The sequence below is a fragment of the Mixophyes fleayi genome, chromosome 2 (assembly GCF_038048845.1).
Source record: "Mixophyes fleayi isolate aMixFle1 chromosome 2, aMixFle1.hap1, whole genome shotgun sequence".
NCBI classification, from domain to species: domain Eukaryota; kingdom Metazoa; phylum Chordata; class Amphibia; order Anura; family Limnodynastidae; genus Mixophyes; species Mixophyes fleayi.
In genome coordinates, this window is record NC_134403.1 from 197858046 (window position 1) to 197879207 (window position 21162).

General features: G+C 40.1%; 1 protein-coding gene across 1 annotated transcript in view; it reads left to right on the top strand.

Annotated features, from left to right (window-relative positions):
- The window catches only part of LOC142139886 (uncharacterized), a 296204-nt gene that overhangs the window by 237994 nt on the left and 37048 nt on the right, over nt 1-21162 (top strand). The window contains exon 21 of the mRNA XM_075197746.1: nt 4018-4075. Within this exon, the coding sequence (XP_075053847.1) occupies nt 4018-4075 (58 nt within the window). The remainder of the gene's footprint in view (nt 1-4017; nt 4076-21162) is intronic.

Below are 21162 nucleotides of genomic sequence, written 5' to 3' on the forward strand. Positions count from 1 at the left end.
GCCAGTGCCTACCGCAGACTAGAGGCACATCAAAAAAGCATGAACCTGCCCTGCCATCACCTCAAACAAGAGGTTGTGACGCGCTGGAACTCCACTCTCTATATGCTGCAGAGGATGGAGGAGCAGCAAAAGGCCATTCAGGCCTACACAGCCACCTACGACATAGGCAAAGGAGTGAGGATGCGCCTGAGTCAAGCGCAGTGGAGACTGATTTCCGTGTTGTGCAAGATTCTGCAGCCATTTGAACTTGCCACACGAGAAGTCAGTTCCGACACTGCCAGCTTGAGTCAGGTCATTCCCCTGATCAGGCTGTTGCAGAAGCAGCTGGAGAAAGTAAGGGAGGAGCTGGTAAGCCATTGCGATTACACCAAGCATGTAGCTCTTGTGGATGTAGCCCTTCGTACGCTTTGCCAGGATCCGAGGGTGGTCACTCTTTTAAAGTCAGAGGAATACATTCTGGCCACCGTGCTCGATCCTCAGTTTAAAGCGTATGTTGTGTCTCTGTTTCCGGCGGACACAAGTCTACAGCAGTGCAAAGACCTGCTGGTCAGGAGATTGTCCTCTGAAGAGGACCGTGACATGCCAACAGCTCCACCATCATTTTCTTCCACATCTATGGCTGCGAGGAAAAAGCTCAGTTTTCCTAAAAGAGCCGCTGGCGGGAATGCTGATAACATCTGGTCCGGACTGAAGGACCTGCCAACCATTGCAGACATGTCTACTCTCGCTGCATTGGATGCTGTCACAATTGAAAAAATTGTGGAGGATTACTTTGCTGACACCATCCAAGTAGACATGTCAGACAGTCCATATTGTTACTGGCAGGAAAAAAAGGCAGTTTGGAAGCCCCTGTACAAACTGGCTCTATTTTACCTGAGTTGTCCCCCCTCCAGTGTGTACTCGGAAAGAGTTTTTAGTGCAGCGGGGAACCTGGTCAGTGAGCGGCGAAGGAGGTTTCTTCCTCATAACGTTGAAAAAATGATGTTTATAAAAATGAATAATCAATTCCTCAATGAAGTACAGCACTGCCCTCCAGATAGTACAGAGGGACCTGTGGTTGTGGAGTCCAGCGGGGACGAATTGATAATGTGTGATGAGGAGGAAGTAAACACTGTAGGGGGAGAGGAATCAGAGGTTGAGGATGAGGACGACATCTTGCCTCAGTAGAGCCTGTTTAGTCTGTACAGGGAGAGATGAATAGCTTTTTTGGTGTGGGGGCCCAAACAAACCAATCAATTCAGCCAAAGTTGTTTGGTAGGCCCTGTCGCTGAAATGATTGGTTTGTTAAAGTGTGCATGTCCTATTTCAACAACATAAGGGTGGGTGGGAGGGCCCAAGGACAATTCCATCTTGGAACTTTTTTTTTTGCATTATATGACCAATCAACAGTCGTTTGCCATGTTCAAAAAGTAAAACCAAATTTAAACAAATTCAAGAAATTAAACCAAAAGTAAAATGCCCTGTCATAATTTAAAACAAGAGGTATTGACGTGCTCTAAAACTACTGTATTGTTGTTTATATTTTATAAACACTACACTTGAAAGCTTGAGTCTTTCAATGAAAAAATAACTCTCCATTGCACGAATATTTGCAACAGGGACAATTTTAGGGTTAAGAAAGTCAACAAATAACACTTCGACGCTGTCTGTCTTTATAAACACTACACTTGGAAGTTGGAGGAGGTATTGTGGCCCCGGCACCAAATTTACTACCGGGGCCACTCCACTGTGCAGTCCATATTTAGGTGTATCAGATATTAAACAACGGTGACAGTTGATGCCCAATTTTTTAATTATATTGTTGGCGCTGTAAAAAATTGTGTTCCGGGCACACCACACTACGCAGTCCATACCCTTTTTCGGTGGAATTCTGACCCGTGGAGGGTTTTTTAATTATATTGTGGCCTCTGTACCAAATTGTGTACCGGGGCCACCACACTACGCAGTCAAGAAAGATAGATGCGTATAATAGATAAAGTACATTCAGTGTTGTGGGGCAAATCGAAAAATATTCAAAATGCACTGTCATTATCAAAAACAAGAGGTTTTCACACGCTGAAACTCCAACGTGTATATGATGGAGAGGATGGAGGAGCAGCCGTATGTGCAGTGTAATGCAGACCTGTTGAAGGTTTTCTATATATTTTTTATTGTGGTGCCCAGTGCCCACTACTCTACGCAGTCCAGATACTATTTTTGGGTGTAATGCAGACCTGTTAAAGGTTTTCTATATATTTTATTGTGGTGCCCAGTGCCCACTACTCTACGCAGTCCAGATACTATTTTTGGGTGTAATTCAGACCTGTTGAAGGTTTTTCATATATTATATTGTGGTGGCCAGTGGCCAGTCCTCTACGCAGTCCAGATACTATTTTTGGGTGTAATGCAGACCTGTTGAAGGTTTTCTATATATTTTATTGTGGTGCCCAGTGCCCACTACTCTACACAGTAAAGATACTATTTTTGGGTGTAATGCAGACCTGTTGAAGGTTTTCTATATATTATATTGTGGTGGCCAGTGGCCAGTCCTCTACGCAGTCCAGATACTATTTTTGGGTGTAATGCAGACCTGTTGAAGGTTTTCTATATATTATATTGTGGTGGCCAGTGGCCAGTCCTCTACGCAGTCCAGATACTATTTTTGGGTGTAATTCAGACCTGTTGAAGGTTTTCTGTATATTTTATTGTGGTGCCAGTGCCCACTACTCTACGCAGTCCAGATACTATTTTTGGGTGTAATGCAGACCTGTTGAAGGTTTTCTATATATTATATTGTGGTGGCCAGTGGCCAGTCCTCTACGCAGTCCAGATACTATTTTTGGATGTAATTCAGACCTGTTGAAGGTTTTCTATATATTTTTTATTGTGGTGCCCAGTGCCCACTACTCTACGCAGTCCAGATACTATTTTTGGGTGTAATGCAGACCTGTTGAAGGTTTTCTATATATTATATTGTGGTGGCCAGTGGCCAGTCCTCTACGCAGTCCAGATACTATTTTTGGGTGTAATTCAGACCTGTTGAAGGTTTTCAATATATTTTTTATTGTGGTGCCCAGTGTCCACTACTCTACGCAGTCCAGATACTATTTTTGGGTGTAATTCAGACCAGTTGATGGGTTTTTAATTATATTGTGGGGAACACTCCTCTACGCAGTCCAGAAGGATACCTCGTTGCAACGTTTTGTACTAAAAAAAAAAAAATATTGTGAGGTGTTAGGTGTTCAGAATAGCCTTTAAATTAGTGGAAATGATTGTTATTGAATGTTATTGAGGTTAATAATAGCGTAGGAGTGAAAATAAGCCCAAAAACTTGATTTTTACACTTTTTAGTTTTTTTTCAAAAAAAATCCGAATCCAAAACCTTAAATCCGAACCAAAACCTTTCGGCAGGTGTTTTGCGAAACAAATCCGAACCCAAAACATTGTGAAAATCCGGATCCAAAACACAAAACACGAGACCTCAAAAGTCGCCGGTGCACATCCCTAATATGCATGTCATTAGCTAACACAGAACAAGTGTACACAAGTAAGATTAACTATATAAACGCATTATATGTACAATACGCATTAAAAGTATCCTGTTTATATAATGTATTAAAAGATGTTTAAAATATTTTTATTAATGATTATACTGCTAAGAGTTGTTTTATAACTTATATTTTGTTCATGTGTTATGATGTGACTTTTTAGTGAACAGATGCTTGTGTGTGTAGTGCAGTCTGTTGTGTGTATCCACATACGGCAAATGTATTCTCTAGACCTTATAAGTTAGGATTTATTGTAGAGGAGTACTTAAAATGAAAAAATTCATTATAATCAAGTTCTGTAATCATAACATAATGGGAATTGTAGTGCTTCAATATCTGCTGAGTATTGCATGTGTTGTGCTTTGATTCAGCAAAGCATCCCTGGAAATGATTTCATAATGTCGGCAACTATACATGTATTTCCAAGTAATGTCAAATAGTTGTTACATGGGACTACATTACATGCACTAATCAGATCATTTTTTTGCAGGCACTATGTAAACAGTGGCAGCCACAGTGTTCCCTTATTTCAAGGTCTTCCTAATGCTGTAAGTATTTTCTATTTTATAGTTGTCTTCTCAATGATATTTGACTGTTTTTTATTTTATGAGTAAGGTATTGAATTATATATATGCAGCACTATTCCTAGCCGTTCATTGCCAAAAACCTTCACATATGTCTCACATGCAGCTTTCCATACAAACTTGTGAGACTCCATGATGGAGTGGCCAGTGGAAAATCTGTCCGATGTTACAGAGAAAATGACAACCTGATTATGCTATAACTTACCTGCCAACATTTTGGGCTAGATTTACTAAGCTGCGGGTTTGAAAAAGTGGGGATGTTGCCTATAGCAACCAATCAGATTCTAGCTTTCATTTATTTAGTACCTTCTACAAAATGATAGCTAGAATCTGATTGGTTGCTATAGACAACATCCCCACTTTTTCAAACCCGCAGCTTAGTAAATCTAGCCCTTTGACTTGCATTGAGACAAAATAAGCCCCAATCTGGTCAAACCCCACATGATCCACCCAGAAATGCCCACTGTACAATATGTTTGTTCATCCCTTCCCTCTCTCGTTCCGTTGCTCAAGTCGTAGGCAGTCGTGTCATCTGTGTTTGGTCATGAATTGCATGCATTACGTTCATTGGCATAAGGTTCGTTCCTGAGCATGCACAGAGCTATTTCACGCAAGATACGCTACGCAAATGGACATACGTTTGAACATGAATCAGGCACTATACTGTATGTGGAAATAATTTTATCTGTCTACATACTTTTGTTTGATTGTCAGTTCTCCTTGTACACTCTCTTTCAAAAACATCTTAGCCATTAATTTAGCTTTGATTATCACCTGTAGGTGGATGATATCTTCCTTAACTTTTTATATATCTATCCCACAGGTCAGATTAATTTGTTATATGTTCTAAAAAGAGAGCTCTAAGGACTCGCCAGTGGTCTAATATATTAGATGTTAACATTTTTGATGATAATTTTCTCTGAGAATAATAACAGCTTAGTTTTTTTATTTAGAAAGAAAAGCTTCTCCAAATATACATTTTAAAGGGCCTTTGCCTAGGTCTGTCCAACTTTCTTCTTATTAATAATCTTCAGCTGCTGCACGTCCATAAACAGGACCACCAAGAGGAATTTGGGGCCCAAGTACAGCAACTTCTTGGAGCCCCCTCCATAGATGATTAGGACAGTAAGCGGCATGGCCTCACCTTGTTGGGGTGTGACCATGCTTTAGAGGGGCTGCGCCTCTTTGGGGTCATTCCTAGTGTGTGAGAAGTGCTAGACCGTCCCCCTCCCCCTTACAAATTAAACCTTGCATTGCTGCGTGCACCATTTGCACCCACCCCCCTCTCTGCCCTCCTGATACAGTTCCCTGGCTCTGCCCTCTGTCGCTGTCACTCAGACCACTGTGAATCACATTTATCAACCGACCAATGCATTCAGCTTTCCCAGAGATAGACTGTACAAGCAGACAACCCTACTCACATGTAGCCACATGTGACATGTAACATTAAGACAAGAGACCATCTTTTCTCATGTGGATATATGGGGAAGGAGTGTAATAATAAAGCAGGAGAAAAAACATCAGCTCTAAATCACCACGACTACCAGATCTAAACCACCACGACCACGTATCAGTCAGATAAAGTCTGAACACCCAATAACTCACTTATTTTCTATTCTTATATTTGGGCTTATATGAATCTTTTCACACCTAAAATTTATCTGCTGATAAATGTCATTCACCTGGGACAACACGGCAGCACTCTGTTTATTCCCGCCAAATTGTTTGGTGCAAATTTCACATTGTGGCTCACTATCAGTCCAAAACTAAAACAGATCACTAATTCCAGAGGTTGGAGCTTCATAATTAAACAGGCCAATTGGGATCACATGCTTCTCGATTGCCAAAACAATTAGATACATCAAGCAGCACTTAATATGCAGCAATACTGGTCCGAAGCAGTAAGGGTTAATTTATTGCTCTGCTGAACCTGTCTCAGGGAATGTGAGTATTGGACTTTCAGTAATATTTAGTACAAATAAATAAAAAAAATAGTTACAAATATATTAAAAATACTGGTGACTTTTAGAAAAAAAATATATATATATATATATATATATATATATATTTCTGCTCTAATAAATCTGTTTCTGTTTTTGTAAAATGTTGTAACACTTTTCTTTGAAGTGTTTCGTATAACTAAGTACGACAAGAGTATACACAAGAAATGAAGTATAATTAAAAGGCGATTATCGCCAATAAAATATCATTCTCATCGCTTGGTTTTAAATAGGCTCCTAAATAACCTAAACAGTCACACGGTTTAAATAAAAAAAAAGAAAATTTGAGTAATCCTCCTGTAATCTCATTACCCTTTTCATATCTTGAAGCTTCCATTGAGATTTAATAGGATTACTGTGTTATGTCAGATATACATAAACTGTTTATTAAGCAACATGTTTTCTTTTCGCTCACTTATGCTCATGATGAGTCCTTACAATGTGTGTGTGTACAGGTTGGTTTACAGAATGTGTTTTAGTATAATTTCCAATTAATCTGTTCAATAACTGAATTGCATTGTATATTTCTGGATTATGTTGAGAAGTGCACTCTTGAAAACCACACAGATATAGAGGATGGGAATAGCATTTAATGCTACCAGTTGGGTAATTACCAGATTAAAGTAATGCAGTTGTGTTTATTTAAAATAATTTTATAATCGGCCAGGAAGCAAACTTTTTAGAAATTCAGAGATTAAAATGTCCTTATGTAAGATTTCAATTACCATTATTGACCATTCTTAACCACATTCCCAGAGGTTTCAGTAGCCATTATCATTAGCATGTAGCTTGAATAAATTACTTTTACAAACTGAAAAGAAGAAGCACAGTCAGTTGTAAAAATCTCACTTTTTCACATAGTGCTAGAATGTTATGTTGATAGGACTGTCATAGTTCTGAATTTAAGTTACTTTTGCTTATGTATTGTTCTTTGGTCAATGGATATATACAAATATACATGCAATTATGAACATGAAAATAGTCTATATAAATCAAATGCACCAGGGCTCTTAACAGTAAATAAGAAGGGTTATTACATGTGAAAAATGAACAGTACAAAAGTACAATTCAAATGCCAATATACTGTAAAACACAAGTATAGAGGATAGCAATTAAATATGTGCCTAGATGATTTAATAAAGAAACTCACCAAAAATGTAAAATGTAGTTGTGGGTAAACATCGCTTCGGTATTAGTGGCGCTATATAAATAGATGATGATAATGATCACTGAGTTAACATTAAATTGTGCATTTACTTACATCTGATGCACTTTTGCCAGGTCGCCCCGAAGACCCCAAAGGATCCCCACTTCTGTTCTGTACACAAGTCCCATTCGCCTGATTCAAAGCAACTGTGGCGGTCCTTCTCTGTGTCTCTATGTTCCACTCACATGCACTGGAAAGTACACTCAGTACATCAACAAACTCCCCTGTTTGTATGAATCAGATGAATCAGGCAAGTGCGACTTTTAATAGAATTTTATATAAAAATGCAACTTTAGTTGTGAGATCCATTGGCTCAATCAAAGTAGGGCATAAGTAAAACATGCTGCATCAATAATCATTTGAATCAGATTACCATATATAGGTATAAATATATATATATATATATATATATATATATATATATATATATATATATACACACCTATGTATAGTTTATTTTCCTAATTTCTATGCTTTTAAGAAGAGCATAAGGAGAAATCCTTACATAATCCACTGCCCCTGGCATTTGAGTTCCGTTGCACAGTTCCAGATGACCCTCATATGTTTAGTAGGACTTTTCTTCCTAAACATGAAAAGTGTCCTCCCTCTGCAAGTATAGTTATCAATATCAGGGTTTTATGAATCATCTAAATCATATTGCACAAAGATCCAAGGGTTCATGTACTCAAGCTATCCTGCCTTCAAGCACTATGACATGGATCAGCCTTCTGTCAAGCTAATTAGGGATTTCACAGCCTGTGTTTGCACTCCAACACAAATTAAACAAAATAAACTATAGGGAGTTTCATTATAGAAAAAGCAGACGGGAAACAAACTACCAAAATATTGTTTTTGAAGCATGATGGGAACCGTATATACAAATAAAATAACCTTAACTGTTATTATTATTATTGGAATTAACATTTATTTATATAGCGCCAGCATATTCAGTAGCCCTTTACAATAAGGAACAACACAGTAATAATACTTGTGGGTGCAGCCTGAAAAAAGTCCTGTAACCCGGAATGGGAGCAGGTAATGTGTGGATGAGAGACGCAGATCTTGTGAAGAACGGAGAATGTTAATGAAGAATGTTGCTGAAATGGCGTAATACTGAAAAAAATGACTTAGTTGGAATTAAAAACAATATTTCAGATTTCATCATGATAAATAATGCACACTTCACTACAACGTAATTAAATGCAAGCACCAGGAGGTGGAGTGTGGCACAATGTTAGCTAGTGGAATATATGCAGTCATAATTAATTGAGGGCGAATGGCATGCTCCCCTTGGAGTCTGGGAGACTCACAATCATTCGGGAAGAGTGGGCAAGTATGCTTTATTGCCCTCTGATATTACAAAGGTATTAACTAAATAACTCTATATTGTAGGTTAATATGTATTTATGTTCTAAAATATATCTGTATATGTAGAGTGTGTCATTTTAACTTAATATACTAGTGGACCCTGTATATCCCAGTCTGACAAGGGATGCAGATCAATCTTGCAATAATAAATAAGATATAAATATTAATAATAGTTATTGCCTATGAAATTAGCTGCCCATTAAAGATTTCTGTGATTTTCAATTTGCTGTTTTCAACTTCAAACCATTCAGTGTCTGAATAAATGCTACTTTTAGAATTTAAGGTTTGGAATGCAATATAATCATTCTACCCCAATTGTATTTTTAAGATAACAGGGTGTAGATTTAATTTCACCCAACTGGTTTTATATTGCACCAATTATCCAAGTAGTGGGCTGTGTAACATGGATCAGAATATGTTGTCTTGTTCACTTGCTTAGTCCTACAATGACTGAGTTTGAAACCTTTTATTGAATGCTTAGGGGGTACCAAAGTTCCCAAGTATTGGTTGTAATGTTCGTTTTGTTGCTACCAATAAGTATTGGCCAATATGATTATTGTGGTTCCAATTGACAAAGAGATTCAGGAAGAGAGAACTTTACACTGGCCCATAGACTTGCTTATACGCAGCTTGAATTAACATAAACAGTGATGATGGCACAAATATACACATATAACACTAAGAGAGGTCTTCATTGGTCCAGGGTTAGCGATGTTCCAGTAGACTGCTGGTCATAGGTCAGTTCATTTGATCTCTTCTCCAAAGGTGGGGGCAATTGACTCCAACTATTGCCTACGTGTCTTACCGCCGAAAAAACAGTTTAAACTGATTCAAAAGCAAAGTACTTTTGAGTATAATCTCCTACCATTTATAACTTGCGATCGCAATATGCAGTAGTTTTATTGACACCGGACTTCAGCTAGTAAACACACATTTCTGGTTCAGGTCCACATTTCTGTGGACCTGAACCATAATTACCATTACTGTAGTATTATTTATGTATAAATAATCTCTAATACATTTTACCAATAAATAAATGTGTATTGGAACCTTAATAAATGATACTATTTCCAAGTGTAAGTGTGAATGTAAATGTTTGTGTTATGAATCCATGCGATTGCGTCATTACATGTGGCATACTAACTGCAATTACATGGTAAAACAATATTAATCAATTTAGCTTACTTCATCCAATTATTTGACTTCCACATGGTAGATAAGGTTATTCCAGAGTCTAAAAGTGCCTACAAAAGGGCAAAATCTGCCAATCAATGCCCATCACCAACAGTCAATAATAACCCCACAGCATCCCATAGTCCCTTTTATGGCAACCACTATATTTCAAATAGCAATATTCTCTGGCCAGGCTAATTAGTAGAAAACAGTTTTCAGGCCAAGTTGTAGTTTTCCAGTGGTCCTGATGCAGTTGCCAGGCAACTGCAAGGGAGTTTTACCAGTCCGCTAAGAGTACCCAGAGCCCCGGCTAAGCTGTTATTTCTATACGTTATATGGCATTCATATCTATGGCCAAGTTGATCAAATTCTCTCCTGGCAAGCTGTTAGTTGTCCTGAGGCAGTTACTGTAGAAACAAAGCACTCCGGTTTCCCGGATCTGTCTGAATGCCACCCGTGGCCAAGCTGTTAGTTCTATTCTTGAAACCGTCCAGCAGAGGCAATTTTGATTGGAGTTGAGACTAAGCTGGAACAAGCTGTTTGTTACTGAATGGAGCAAAATTTGAATCCCCAGCAATAGCCATCTTTTTGTGCTAACTCAAGTAAATACCATTAAAATGCAAAACTATGTTTATGTAGGGGCATAAGAAAACATCGCCTAGCAAAGTTTTAGGGAGTGTAGTGCAGGGGCCTTCTCGGCGTATACTTGGGTACCACACATGTGTAGCAATGTCCCATTTGTTTGGTGTGTGTGTGTGTGGAGGAGGGGATGTGATCAGCATTCCTGGGTCCCCACTCCCTCCTTGCCCTGTAGCAGCCGAACTCCTTCAATGGCGGTTCTGCATTTTTCTGTGTTTGTAAATGACCCTATCTAACACACAGTAGACTAATCTTGGGCTTCTAATATGCGAGACTCTTCAAATGCATTAGGAGCAGTGCAAATCATGGAGCTGCTGTTATGCAATCACTGTTTGCAATGCTCCTCATTGTTGTTTAGCTATATTGCACGAGGGCTGGGAGGGAAGAGTAGAAACAAGTAAAAGAAATTCTAATTTTCATCAATAAGCCTACTAGATTTAAATTCCTGAAACATGCATTTTTCATTTACACTGCTTCCTTATTTCTTGCTGAAATTTGTATCTTGAAATATATTATACTGGATTAACAAACACTATGAATGTAAATATTGGCTCTACATTTTAAGAAAAAAACTATATTTTGCTTTGCATTAAAAACAAATTTCTTGTTTGACCTCTATTTCTTCCTGGTTGTGAAAAAAGATAAGTGCTGCATTGATGAGCTAAAAAACAAAGCCATCTGACAGAAGCTTCCCTTCAGCCTGTTTATATCTTCCTCTGTCTCCACTCTGTGACGTGAATCACCATGACAAGGCTGTATCCAGAAAATCTTGTAAAATATCCCTGCTTCTGACCAGTCATCCACAATGCTAAGCCAATTGCTAACACATTTCACACGTGGCTTTGTATTTCATGCGCATACTTAGTGTTATGCTGATTGAATGAAAATTATTATTTGCACTAAACTGGCGGGAATGAACCACTAACCAACACTTTAATTCATAGGGTTTCATCCATCTTAAACAATACAAGAAAGCCATTGGCAATATCTTGCCAGTGAGTCAGAGCTCCCTTAGTGCTAATGTCGTATGCTGGTGGCATCTGTGACTTGTAGCGTACGTCATCAGCTTTGTAATGGCAATTATTTATGCTTTCTGTAAAAATAAATAACTCCTTGCTTTTTAAGCTAACGGGTTTCTGTGCTGTTCAACAGTCCTGTCTTTTTTAAATCATGTAGTTAAAGGATTGTTGTAGCTATTGCTGAACAGATTAAATCCTAGGAAAAAGGATACGTTCTTACCATTCCAGGTAACATGTGACTTCACAGCCTTTTGTACAGGAAGGTGAATGATATGATCAAAACTTTTGCAAAAAAGGTTGTTAGCCCCTTACATCCAAGAATGTCAGCGATTCCCTTTTCTTTGTAACATTTATTTTTGTCTTTCTTCTAATTTTCATTCACATTAGATGCTTATTAAACCATACACTATTCTACAGTGATGTTATACAGTCTGTAAATAACATCACTTATCATATCTCATCATCATAATAATCTCTTTATCAACATTAATCTCCGCCAGTAATTAACCCCTAACAATACAGATAAACCCCCCTTATAAGAATTAACTACTATATCAACCTCCTAATTAATGAACCCCTCCTTATAATCATTAAATCCTTTAGCCTCATTGTAACAACCTGTTCAACATCATTAACCCCTTTATAATCATTAATGCCCTCTAACCCCATAATTAATTAACCCTAACATCATTAAGAAAAACCCTTTTATATTCATAAACTCCCTTAAACATTACCTCCCTCAGCCTCATCAGAAGTACCCCATTAAGATCATTAACCCCCTTACCCTCATAATTAACTACTAATCATTATGTCTGCAACATCAACTCCCCACCAATTATATTATATCCTCCCTCCATCCCCAGTTACATGCCGCTGCTCCATTCTCCCTATAATAGTCAGATCATGTCAGTTCCCCTCTATGTGCATTCTCTCACACAGCGCACCCTGCAGGCCTGAGTTTATACAGCTGCCTGTCAGCGTGAGCAACCAACAAAGGAGAGCTAGGAGCAATGCCCTCCGTTCACCTTGCGCTTTATGCCCCTTGCATTCTGCATGGATCACTTAATCTGGAGCATTTTCTTTGCCCCCAAAATTCTGGCACCCTAGGCAGCTGCTTAAAGCTGCCTAATGGTAGCGCTGGGCATGCTCAGTGCTAATAAGAACCTTGAAAATCTGACTCCCAGTCTGAGACTCTCTGCTTCCCTCTATTCCCTTCCTAACATCATGACACATCCCCTAATCACAGTGATACAGAAAGTTGTACTGCCGCTATTTAAGAATACTTATCTTCAAGATTGAAGACTATTGTTTCATGTGGATTCAGTGATTAGAATTTCAGGAAACTGAGAAATACTCTACCTAATCTAGATAACTCACCCACGAGGACCTTCATTTAGCAAAAGCACATTATTATTCAACTCTAATTCATATGTTTGCCACCATTGAAGACTTGGATCCTGATCCCCTCCTTTCCCTGCCACTTTTTTTTCTCTGTCCTTTGAGCTTTCCCAACCCCTCCCTTCTCCCACATGTTTCGCTTTTGTTAGGTTATACTTTTCCCTCTTTATTATTATTATCGTAGATTTGTAAGGCGCAACAGTGCTCTGCAGCGGTGTACAGTAGGAAACTCAGTGCATAGATAAAACAGGGACATACAAGGTAGATAAAATAAACGCAGGCATGAAAACAAAAGGTATAAAGGACCCTGCTCATTAGAGACCTTGCATTCTAAATGGAAGAGGGCACAGCTGAAACAAGAGGAGCAAATGTGGTTCAGAGTGAATATTGGGACATTTGTGAGGGTGTATTAGTATGAATAGTGTTGTCGAGGATAAGGTCACCTCTAAAAATCAGATGGGTTTTCAAAGAGCATCTAAAGATTTGAAGGCTGTGGGAAAGTCTGATTGAGCGTGTTAGGGAATTCCATAAGTGGGGACCAGTAAAGGAGAAATCTTGTAGGTTGGTGTGAGAGGTGGTTACCAGAGACGAAACAGGGCATAGGTCAGTGGTAGGTCTAAGAGGACAGGAGGGAGAGTATTTTAATATGAGATTTGAGATGTGTGCAGGGGTAGTGTTGTTGAGAGCTTTGTAAGTGTGAGTAATTTGAATTTGTTCTGGAGGACACAGGGAGCCAGCGTAGGGAAGTAGCAGCAGATGTGGAGTGGTGAGAGAGGTAGATCAGTTTTGCAGCAGCATTTAGGATGGATTGAAGTGTGGATATATGGGTGTCAGGAATGCCAGATAGCAGGAAGATGATGAGAGATTGGATAAGAGTTTTGGTAGCATGTTTAGCATGAAAAGGGCGTATTCTGGTAATGTTTTTAAGGTGGAGTCTACAGGACTGGGAGAGAATCTGGATGTGAGGAATAAAGCAGAGGGTGGAGTCAAGTGTGACAAAAAGGCAGTGGGCTTGGGAGACTGAGGAAATTGTGGTGTTATTGACAGTGAGGGAGATTTGAGGGCAGGTGGTGACTCTGGCAGGATGGAAGATAAGCATCTCTGTTTTGGACATGTTGAGCTTTAGGTAATGTTGTGGAGATAGCAGAAAGATAGCTGGTTACATGAGATAGTACAAAAGGAGAGAGGTCAGGGGAAGAGACATAGATTTTGGTGGTATTGGACACCGAATGGGCGAATTAATGCCCCAAGAGAAAAAGTGTACAATGAAAAAAGTAAAGGACCAAGAAAAGAGGCTTGTGGGACCCCAACAGATAGTGGGAGTAGAGGGGAGGATGTGCCAAAGGTAGAAGCACTTAAAGAGTGGTTCGATAGGTAGGAAGTGAACTAGGAAAGAACCGTGTCACAAAGGCCAATGGAGTAAAGGGTGTGTAGGAGAAGAGGGTGATCAACAGTGTCAAAATCAGAAGAGATGTTCAGGAGAATGAGTATGGAGAAATGACCCTTGGACTTTGCAGTAAGAAGATTATTGATCACTTTTGTATGAGCAGTTTCAGTGAAATGTTGGGGGCGGAAGCCTGATTGCAGAGAGTCAAGAATGGAATGAGAGGAGAGAAAATGAGACAGGCGATGCTACAATAATCGCTCAAGTAGTTTGGAGGCAAAGGGGAGGAGAGAAATAGGGCGGTAGTAAGAGAGAAAGGCTGGATTGAGAGATGATTTCTTTAGAATTGGTGAGATGAGCGCATGTTTAAAGGAGGATGGAAGTGTGCCAGTGGAGAGAGGCAGGTTGAAGAGGTGAGATAGAGGTGGGTATGCAGTGAAGAAGAGGGAGCGGAGAAGTTGGGAGGGAATAGGGTCGAGGGGACAGGTGAGAGAGATGATGAGATGAGTACAGAGACCTTGGGCCTGAGTCATTAAGGAAAGTAAGGCAAATAAAAAGAGTACATGTGCTCTGGGACAAACTATGTTACAATGCAAGGGGTACAAATTAGTTTATTATTTTACACATAAGTTAAATGCTGGCTGCTTTTTCATGTAGCACACAAATATTTGATAGCTTTATTTTTACACTGAAATTTAAAGTTGATCTAGGACATGCCCTACCCTAACTATAAATCTGTCCCCACATTTTAAATTTACCTCCCCCTCCAATGCAACATGGTTTTGCCCATGTTCAAAGTTACTCATTTTTTATGCTTTGCTCTCCTTAATGGCTCAGGCCCTTTGTCTTCAGTTATTGGAGTGAATGAATTAAGGGTGGATTGGGGAGTGTAGGTAAAGATGGGTGGAGTGGGTGGAATTTAGCATGAGGAAATATCTTGTTGAATGGTGTAGATTTTGTCTTTGAAATAGGTGACAATCATGGGCTGTGAGGGAGAAAGAGGGAGGAGGTGCAGATGGGCAGAGAAGTGACTTGAAGGTGGCAAAAAGGCGACATGAGTTAGAAGACTTGGTGGATATTAGAGATTTGAAGAATATTTGTTTGCAATTGAAAGGTCAGTGCTGTAAGATGAAATGATGGATTTATATTGGAGTAAATCGGGATAGGAAAGAGATTTCCTTCAGTGGCGCTCTGCAGTGCGGGAGCACTTTTGCAGGTAGCGGGTCTGTTTGGTGTGCCATGGTTGGAGTTTGGATCGTCAGAGACTATATGTAGTAGCTGGAGCTGCATTGTCTAGGGTTGAAGCAAGTGTTTTGTTATAGAAAGAGGCAGCCTGATTAGGACACAACAATGCAGTCTTTGGAAAAAATAGTTGTTTTAGTGAAAATGAAAAGTGGATTAGGTTAAAAGTACTTAGGTTTTGTTGTGTACATGTGGATTTGAATGCAGGGAAAGGGAAGGAGGTTGTGGTCAGAGAGTGGGAAGATTAAATTGGAGAAACTAGAACTGGAGCAGTAGCAAGAGAAAACAAGGTCAAGGGAGTGCCCATCACAATAGGTGGGAGATGAGGTCCATTGGGAGAGACCAAAGGAGGAAGTAAGTGGAAAAACTTTAGTGGCAGAAGAGACAGTAAGATTATCAATGGAAATGTTAAAATCGCCTCGTATGAGCGAGTGAGCCTGGCTGCAAAATTGTCAAGGAATTGGGAAAGTGGACCTGGGGGGTGATAAATGACAGCAACACGAAGGTGGAGAGGATAAAATGGACGGATAGTGTGAATTTCAACGGAAGAGTGTTAGAGGAGGGTTCAGAGAGTATGACTTGGAAAGTGCAGCTTGGAGAAAGTAGAATACCTACTCCACCACCTCATTTGCTTCCGGGTCTGGGAGTGTGGTTGAGGGAGAGTCCCCAATAGTAGAGAGCTGCAGAGGATGTAGTGTCAGAGGAGGTGAGCCAAGTTTCTGTAATGGCAAGGAGGTTGAGGGATTTAGAAATGAATAGATCATAAATGGATGTAAGTTTGTTTCAAACAGGTCTAGTGTTCCATAGTGCACAGGAGAAGGGAAGAGAGGGTAGTGGAGATATGTGAATAAGGTTGGCGGGCTTGGAAGTACAGGATGGATGGAAAGGTTTGGGGTGGAGCAAGGAGCATGAGCAGATAATGGAGATTGTATGGGGTCTAGGGTTAGATGAGATGTCACCAGCAGCCATGAGAAGGAGCAGGGTAAGAAAGAGAACATGCGAGGACGATGACTCTGACATGACGAGGTCCAGAAGGATGCTAACAGGTTGGGTGCAGATGGTCTAGCAGCCAAACAGAGATGGTAACAGCTTTCAAAATGTTTTCATGTCATGTGAAGAAAGGGCCTCAATTCACCGGAATGAAATGAATATTAATGATTGATCTATTTCTGAAACGGTGATATTTTCTCAGAAATGGCAGTTGGGAGTGTCAGGCGCTGTCCCAGCACTGTCCATACATGCCGGGGACGGATGCCTGTCTCCTTTGCCGAACCGTGTCCCATTGCCTAGCAACGGGATATACTTCCGGATTGACGCTGTGCGCACAGTAAGTCTGCGTCCCGTTGCTAGGCAACGGGCGCTTTTTTCTCTGTTATGTCGACGATCAGATGCATCTGACCACCGGAATCAGGTCCTCCCAATCAAGGGCCACATGTATGTATTTAAGGCCTCTCCTTCCTCCATTCTGGTGCCAGAGTATTGGTTTCACCAGCTAAAGCGTTCCTGTCTCCAGTTCCCTAGTTCCTGTTGTTTGTTACTTTGGTTCTGACTCCTGGCTTGTTCCTGACCACCCTCTTGTCCTGCGATTTGGTTCTCTCAGCTATCTGGATCCTGACCCCTGGCTCGCCACTGACATACCCTTTGGATTCTCCTTGTGTCCAGCACTATCGTTGGTATCTGACCCGAACTGCACGACCATTCCTGTTTTCCACCCTCTGCACTGAACTAACTGGGAGAACCGCGATCTGTGCACCTCACGCATCCAAGTCCGCACCCCCCTGTTTCGTTGCTCTAATATCAGTCATTGGCACCTACAAGAGTCATTATCGTGACAGAGAGGGATCCACACATATGTTCATTTTCTGTACTTGTAACTGTAAAATTTTGATTGTCATGATGTCCTTTATTTTGATTATTAATCTTTAATAATCATTTATTTAAAAAGTATACTTATCTGCTGGGCAATCATCTGCTAAATTCCCTCTCTGCAACAAAACTCTTGATTTGTTGTATAGCTCTTACTGTGCATGTGCTGATGTTTCATTGCTCAAGCGCAGTAATCTTAACTCTGGCCACTTGATGAATAGACTTAGTATGTTAAACTGAAGGTACAGGGGCACACGCAGGATTGTCAGGGGGGGGTTTTCCCCCTTGTTCCCCCCCCCCCGACCCACAAAAAACAAACAAAAAAAACCCGCGAGAGAGCTGCATGCTGTATAGGACAGTGCCACTATGGTAGGCACTTAGTTAGCGGAGGTGGGGGAGGTTCTGGAGACCCAGAAACCCCCCCTGCATGCGCCACTGAGGTAGGTTTAATTTATAAATTGAAAGGCAGTTTTTTTTTACTGGCTGACTGCAGTGTGTTCGGGGAATTTTTTTTGTGTTTTTTTCTAGATAACCCCCCAGTTTCCAGCACCTGTTATTCCTTATAAATTTATTAAGTAACTAGTATTTGTGTATTTCCCTTAAAGAGACCAGCACCATCATGCTATTGGATTTAGTTGTTGGCGCTGCCTGACATATTTATGCATATTTACTTACCCATTTCGTTCAACCTATTTTTGTGCAAAAACACATCCTCATAAAAGGGGATAAATTAACCAAAAATTAATGAATTGCACTACTTTAATCCAGTGCTTACTAAAGAAGCATAAGGAGATGCAGTCAAAACAACGATTACACACCCAGCAGCAGCAGCAGACATACAAAACTAAACAGTCTGCTGCTGAATGAGTAGATTGATAACAACTGAAAAATATGTAGAGTAGAATCATCACTAATTAACTTGTTATCCACAACATAATTATAACTCTTCTCTTACACATCATTCTGGAAGGACATGTTTTAACAAAAACCTCAAGCTTTGTATTGGATATTCTAGTGGCCAGAACACATTTAGGCAACTCACACTGTAAACAGTCACAATTGCACTTAAAACAAAGCTGCTTGGCTGAAAGCTGGAACTTATTATAGCTGTGTATCTGTTGCTCCGATTGAGCTTTTGAAAAGTTTAAATTAACTTAGATGGCAAAACATAAACAGAAGTGTACAGGACAAAATATCCCTTTTAGCTACAGTAAGCTGGTTACACACCTGTGCAATCTTACTTCAGATACAATTTCTGTAACAATTTCACCAACAATTGAAAATCCTGATGTGCAGAATCATGCGTACACACCTACGCCATTTGCTTTAGATCTGTGATCTTCATTTCTCATAATCATCTGCTGAAAAGATTGTGACTCTATATACTCTACAGATATCCGCCTACACTGCTTGCTAGTCGTGAGTGCATACACGATTCCCCATTTCTCGTGATTTTTAGGAAGTTTAGAAAACCAAATCAACAGATGTAATTTGTTTGGGGACAATAAAACATGATTGTGGGAACGTACACACTTGTGCAATGTCTGACTAGACAGTCGGGAATTGTGTGATCTGCAGAATTATTCCATAGGTGTGTACCCAGCTTTGCATTTAAAAATGCAGTAAATTGTGTATTTTGTCTAGATCAAGTATAATGACTGTGCTAAAATGGGTGGGTATAACTAAATGATTTCATCTGGGACCTGTGTCCATCATATGTTTATTTTTTCTGATTTATCTTCCCTGTTGTAACCTAAGTGCTCCCTTTATGTTAAAGACAATTATTAGGCGATACACTTAACATATTTGCATGATTCACTCCTGGCAATAAACATTTCTGTTTCTGGCAGGGTAGACCATGTTCCTTCATATCCTTTAGTTTGATGCCTATCCAGCCATTGGCAGCAGTAAGGGCCCATATGCCATGAGCTGAAATCTAGCTGGCTTCCAGATTTCTTTTTCTCTCACTTTCTTGCACTTCTTGTTGCAGTTGAAATACCCATTCAAAACTTTATGCACCTGTTTCTGAGCCTAACAGCTGAATTTGTTGTTTTATTAAATTATTTAAAGCTGTGATTTGCCTGCATAATAGTTTGTGCAAATTCTATTTTTTTACATTTCTATCATTGACAACTTCTATAATTTCCAGGGAAAATATTTAAAGTGTAAACATCTAAGCATTTGATGATAATTTAAAAAAACTAACATGTAAACTAATACTTAACACAAAGGTCAACATGTATTCAAGATTTTAAATTAAGGGTGATAATTAATTGTGTACCTTGCAAGAGCGGTGGGTGCAGACATGCTCCATCACAAGAATTATCATCTTACGCCAGCTGCTCGGTTGCTTTTAATGCATCTGAGAAACTTTGAAGGCAGTATGATCCTGTGATTGCACTACAGTCAAATCCAGCTAAGGAACATTTTGACTGGCTACTTGCGCCCTCATAGCGCAGACAGCTCTATTTCTCACTGCCTGTTATAGGTACAGCATTCATAGCACTGTGGGTTTGTTGCTGCCCGTTTTTCCTGTCTCCTGGTTCCCCAATCGCTGCCTGGTTCTGACCCTCTGGAATGCAGCCTGCCCTGACCTTTTGCTTGGATGCTTACTATTCTTTGAATTGCCGCTGACCTGACCTTTTGCCAGAACTCTGACCATTTTCTAACTTGCTGCCTTTTTGTCTGGATGCTGACTACTCTCTGTATTGCTGCCTGCCATAACCTCTGCCAGGACCCTGGACCTCGCCTGTTTCCAGCCTGTGTGAGTACCTGCAATTACACTATGTGCACAGACCTTTCTGTCTGTTTTTCCATTTAAATGCACATATTTATATCTTCAGTAGCTCTCGGCTTATCTTACAATTAGCTGCTACTGACACAATCACGGGGGCTGGGGGCTACTGTATATCAGCTCTACTGGAAAGGAGGTTGCTAAAGGTGAAGACCACAAGTAGCCAGGTTCTAGAGGTTTATTCTGGGAATTCAGCATCTGGCATCACAGTGCCTTAACTGATAACTGTTATTTAATGGTACTCTCATAGTCATGATCATTACAGTGTGCTCAGATGCTGCACTCAGGATAAACACATGTAGAAACTAACTTTGGCATTATGAGTATAAAGTGGTTTATTTAATGAAACTTTCTTTATTTTTAAATGTGTGTTTCTGTTGTACTTACTTTTTATACAGTATTTATAAAATGGGCAGGGGGTTTAGGGACTACTTAACATCATACTGTGTCACAATAGTCAGAGACAGAAGAAAATGCAGGATACCATAATATAACAGAAATCTCACAGAATGTAGTAGTGACAGTGATTGATAAGTCTCCAGGCTGCAAGTGAAATTTCTGGATTCGAGTTTGTTATAGAAGCAGAACTGGAAACAGTCTTTTAACAGGGTGCCATGGGCCAGGATAAGGGCTATACACTTCATGTGCCCCTGAAGGTTGTAGTGTAAGTGTTAGGAACCCCTCCAGCCGGCACAACACAACCCGGAGTCTACTCTGCCAGTCAGGTGTTCACTGGAGCCCCTGATGGTGGGGACAGACTGGACTGCAGACTGACAGAGGGTCGTGAAGTGTGTACCGGCTGGGGAGAACCCAGGCATGAAGAGTCAGGTCCACGCAGAGGTCAAAGGCCGGCAGCAGGTATCAGCATCGATGAACAAGCTGAGGTCAGAGGTCACGGGCAAAGTAGCAGAACGGGTAAACAAGCCGAGGATCAGGGTCACAGGAAACACGAGCGAAGTCC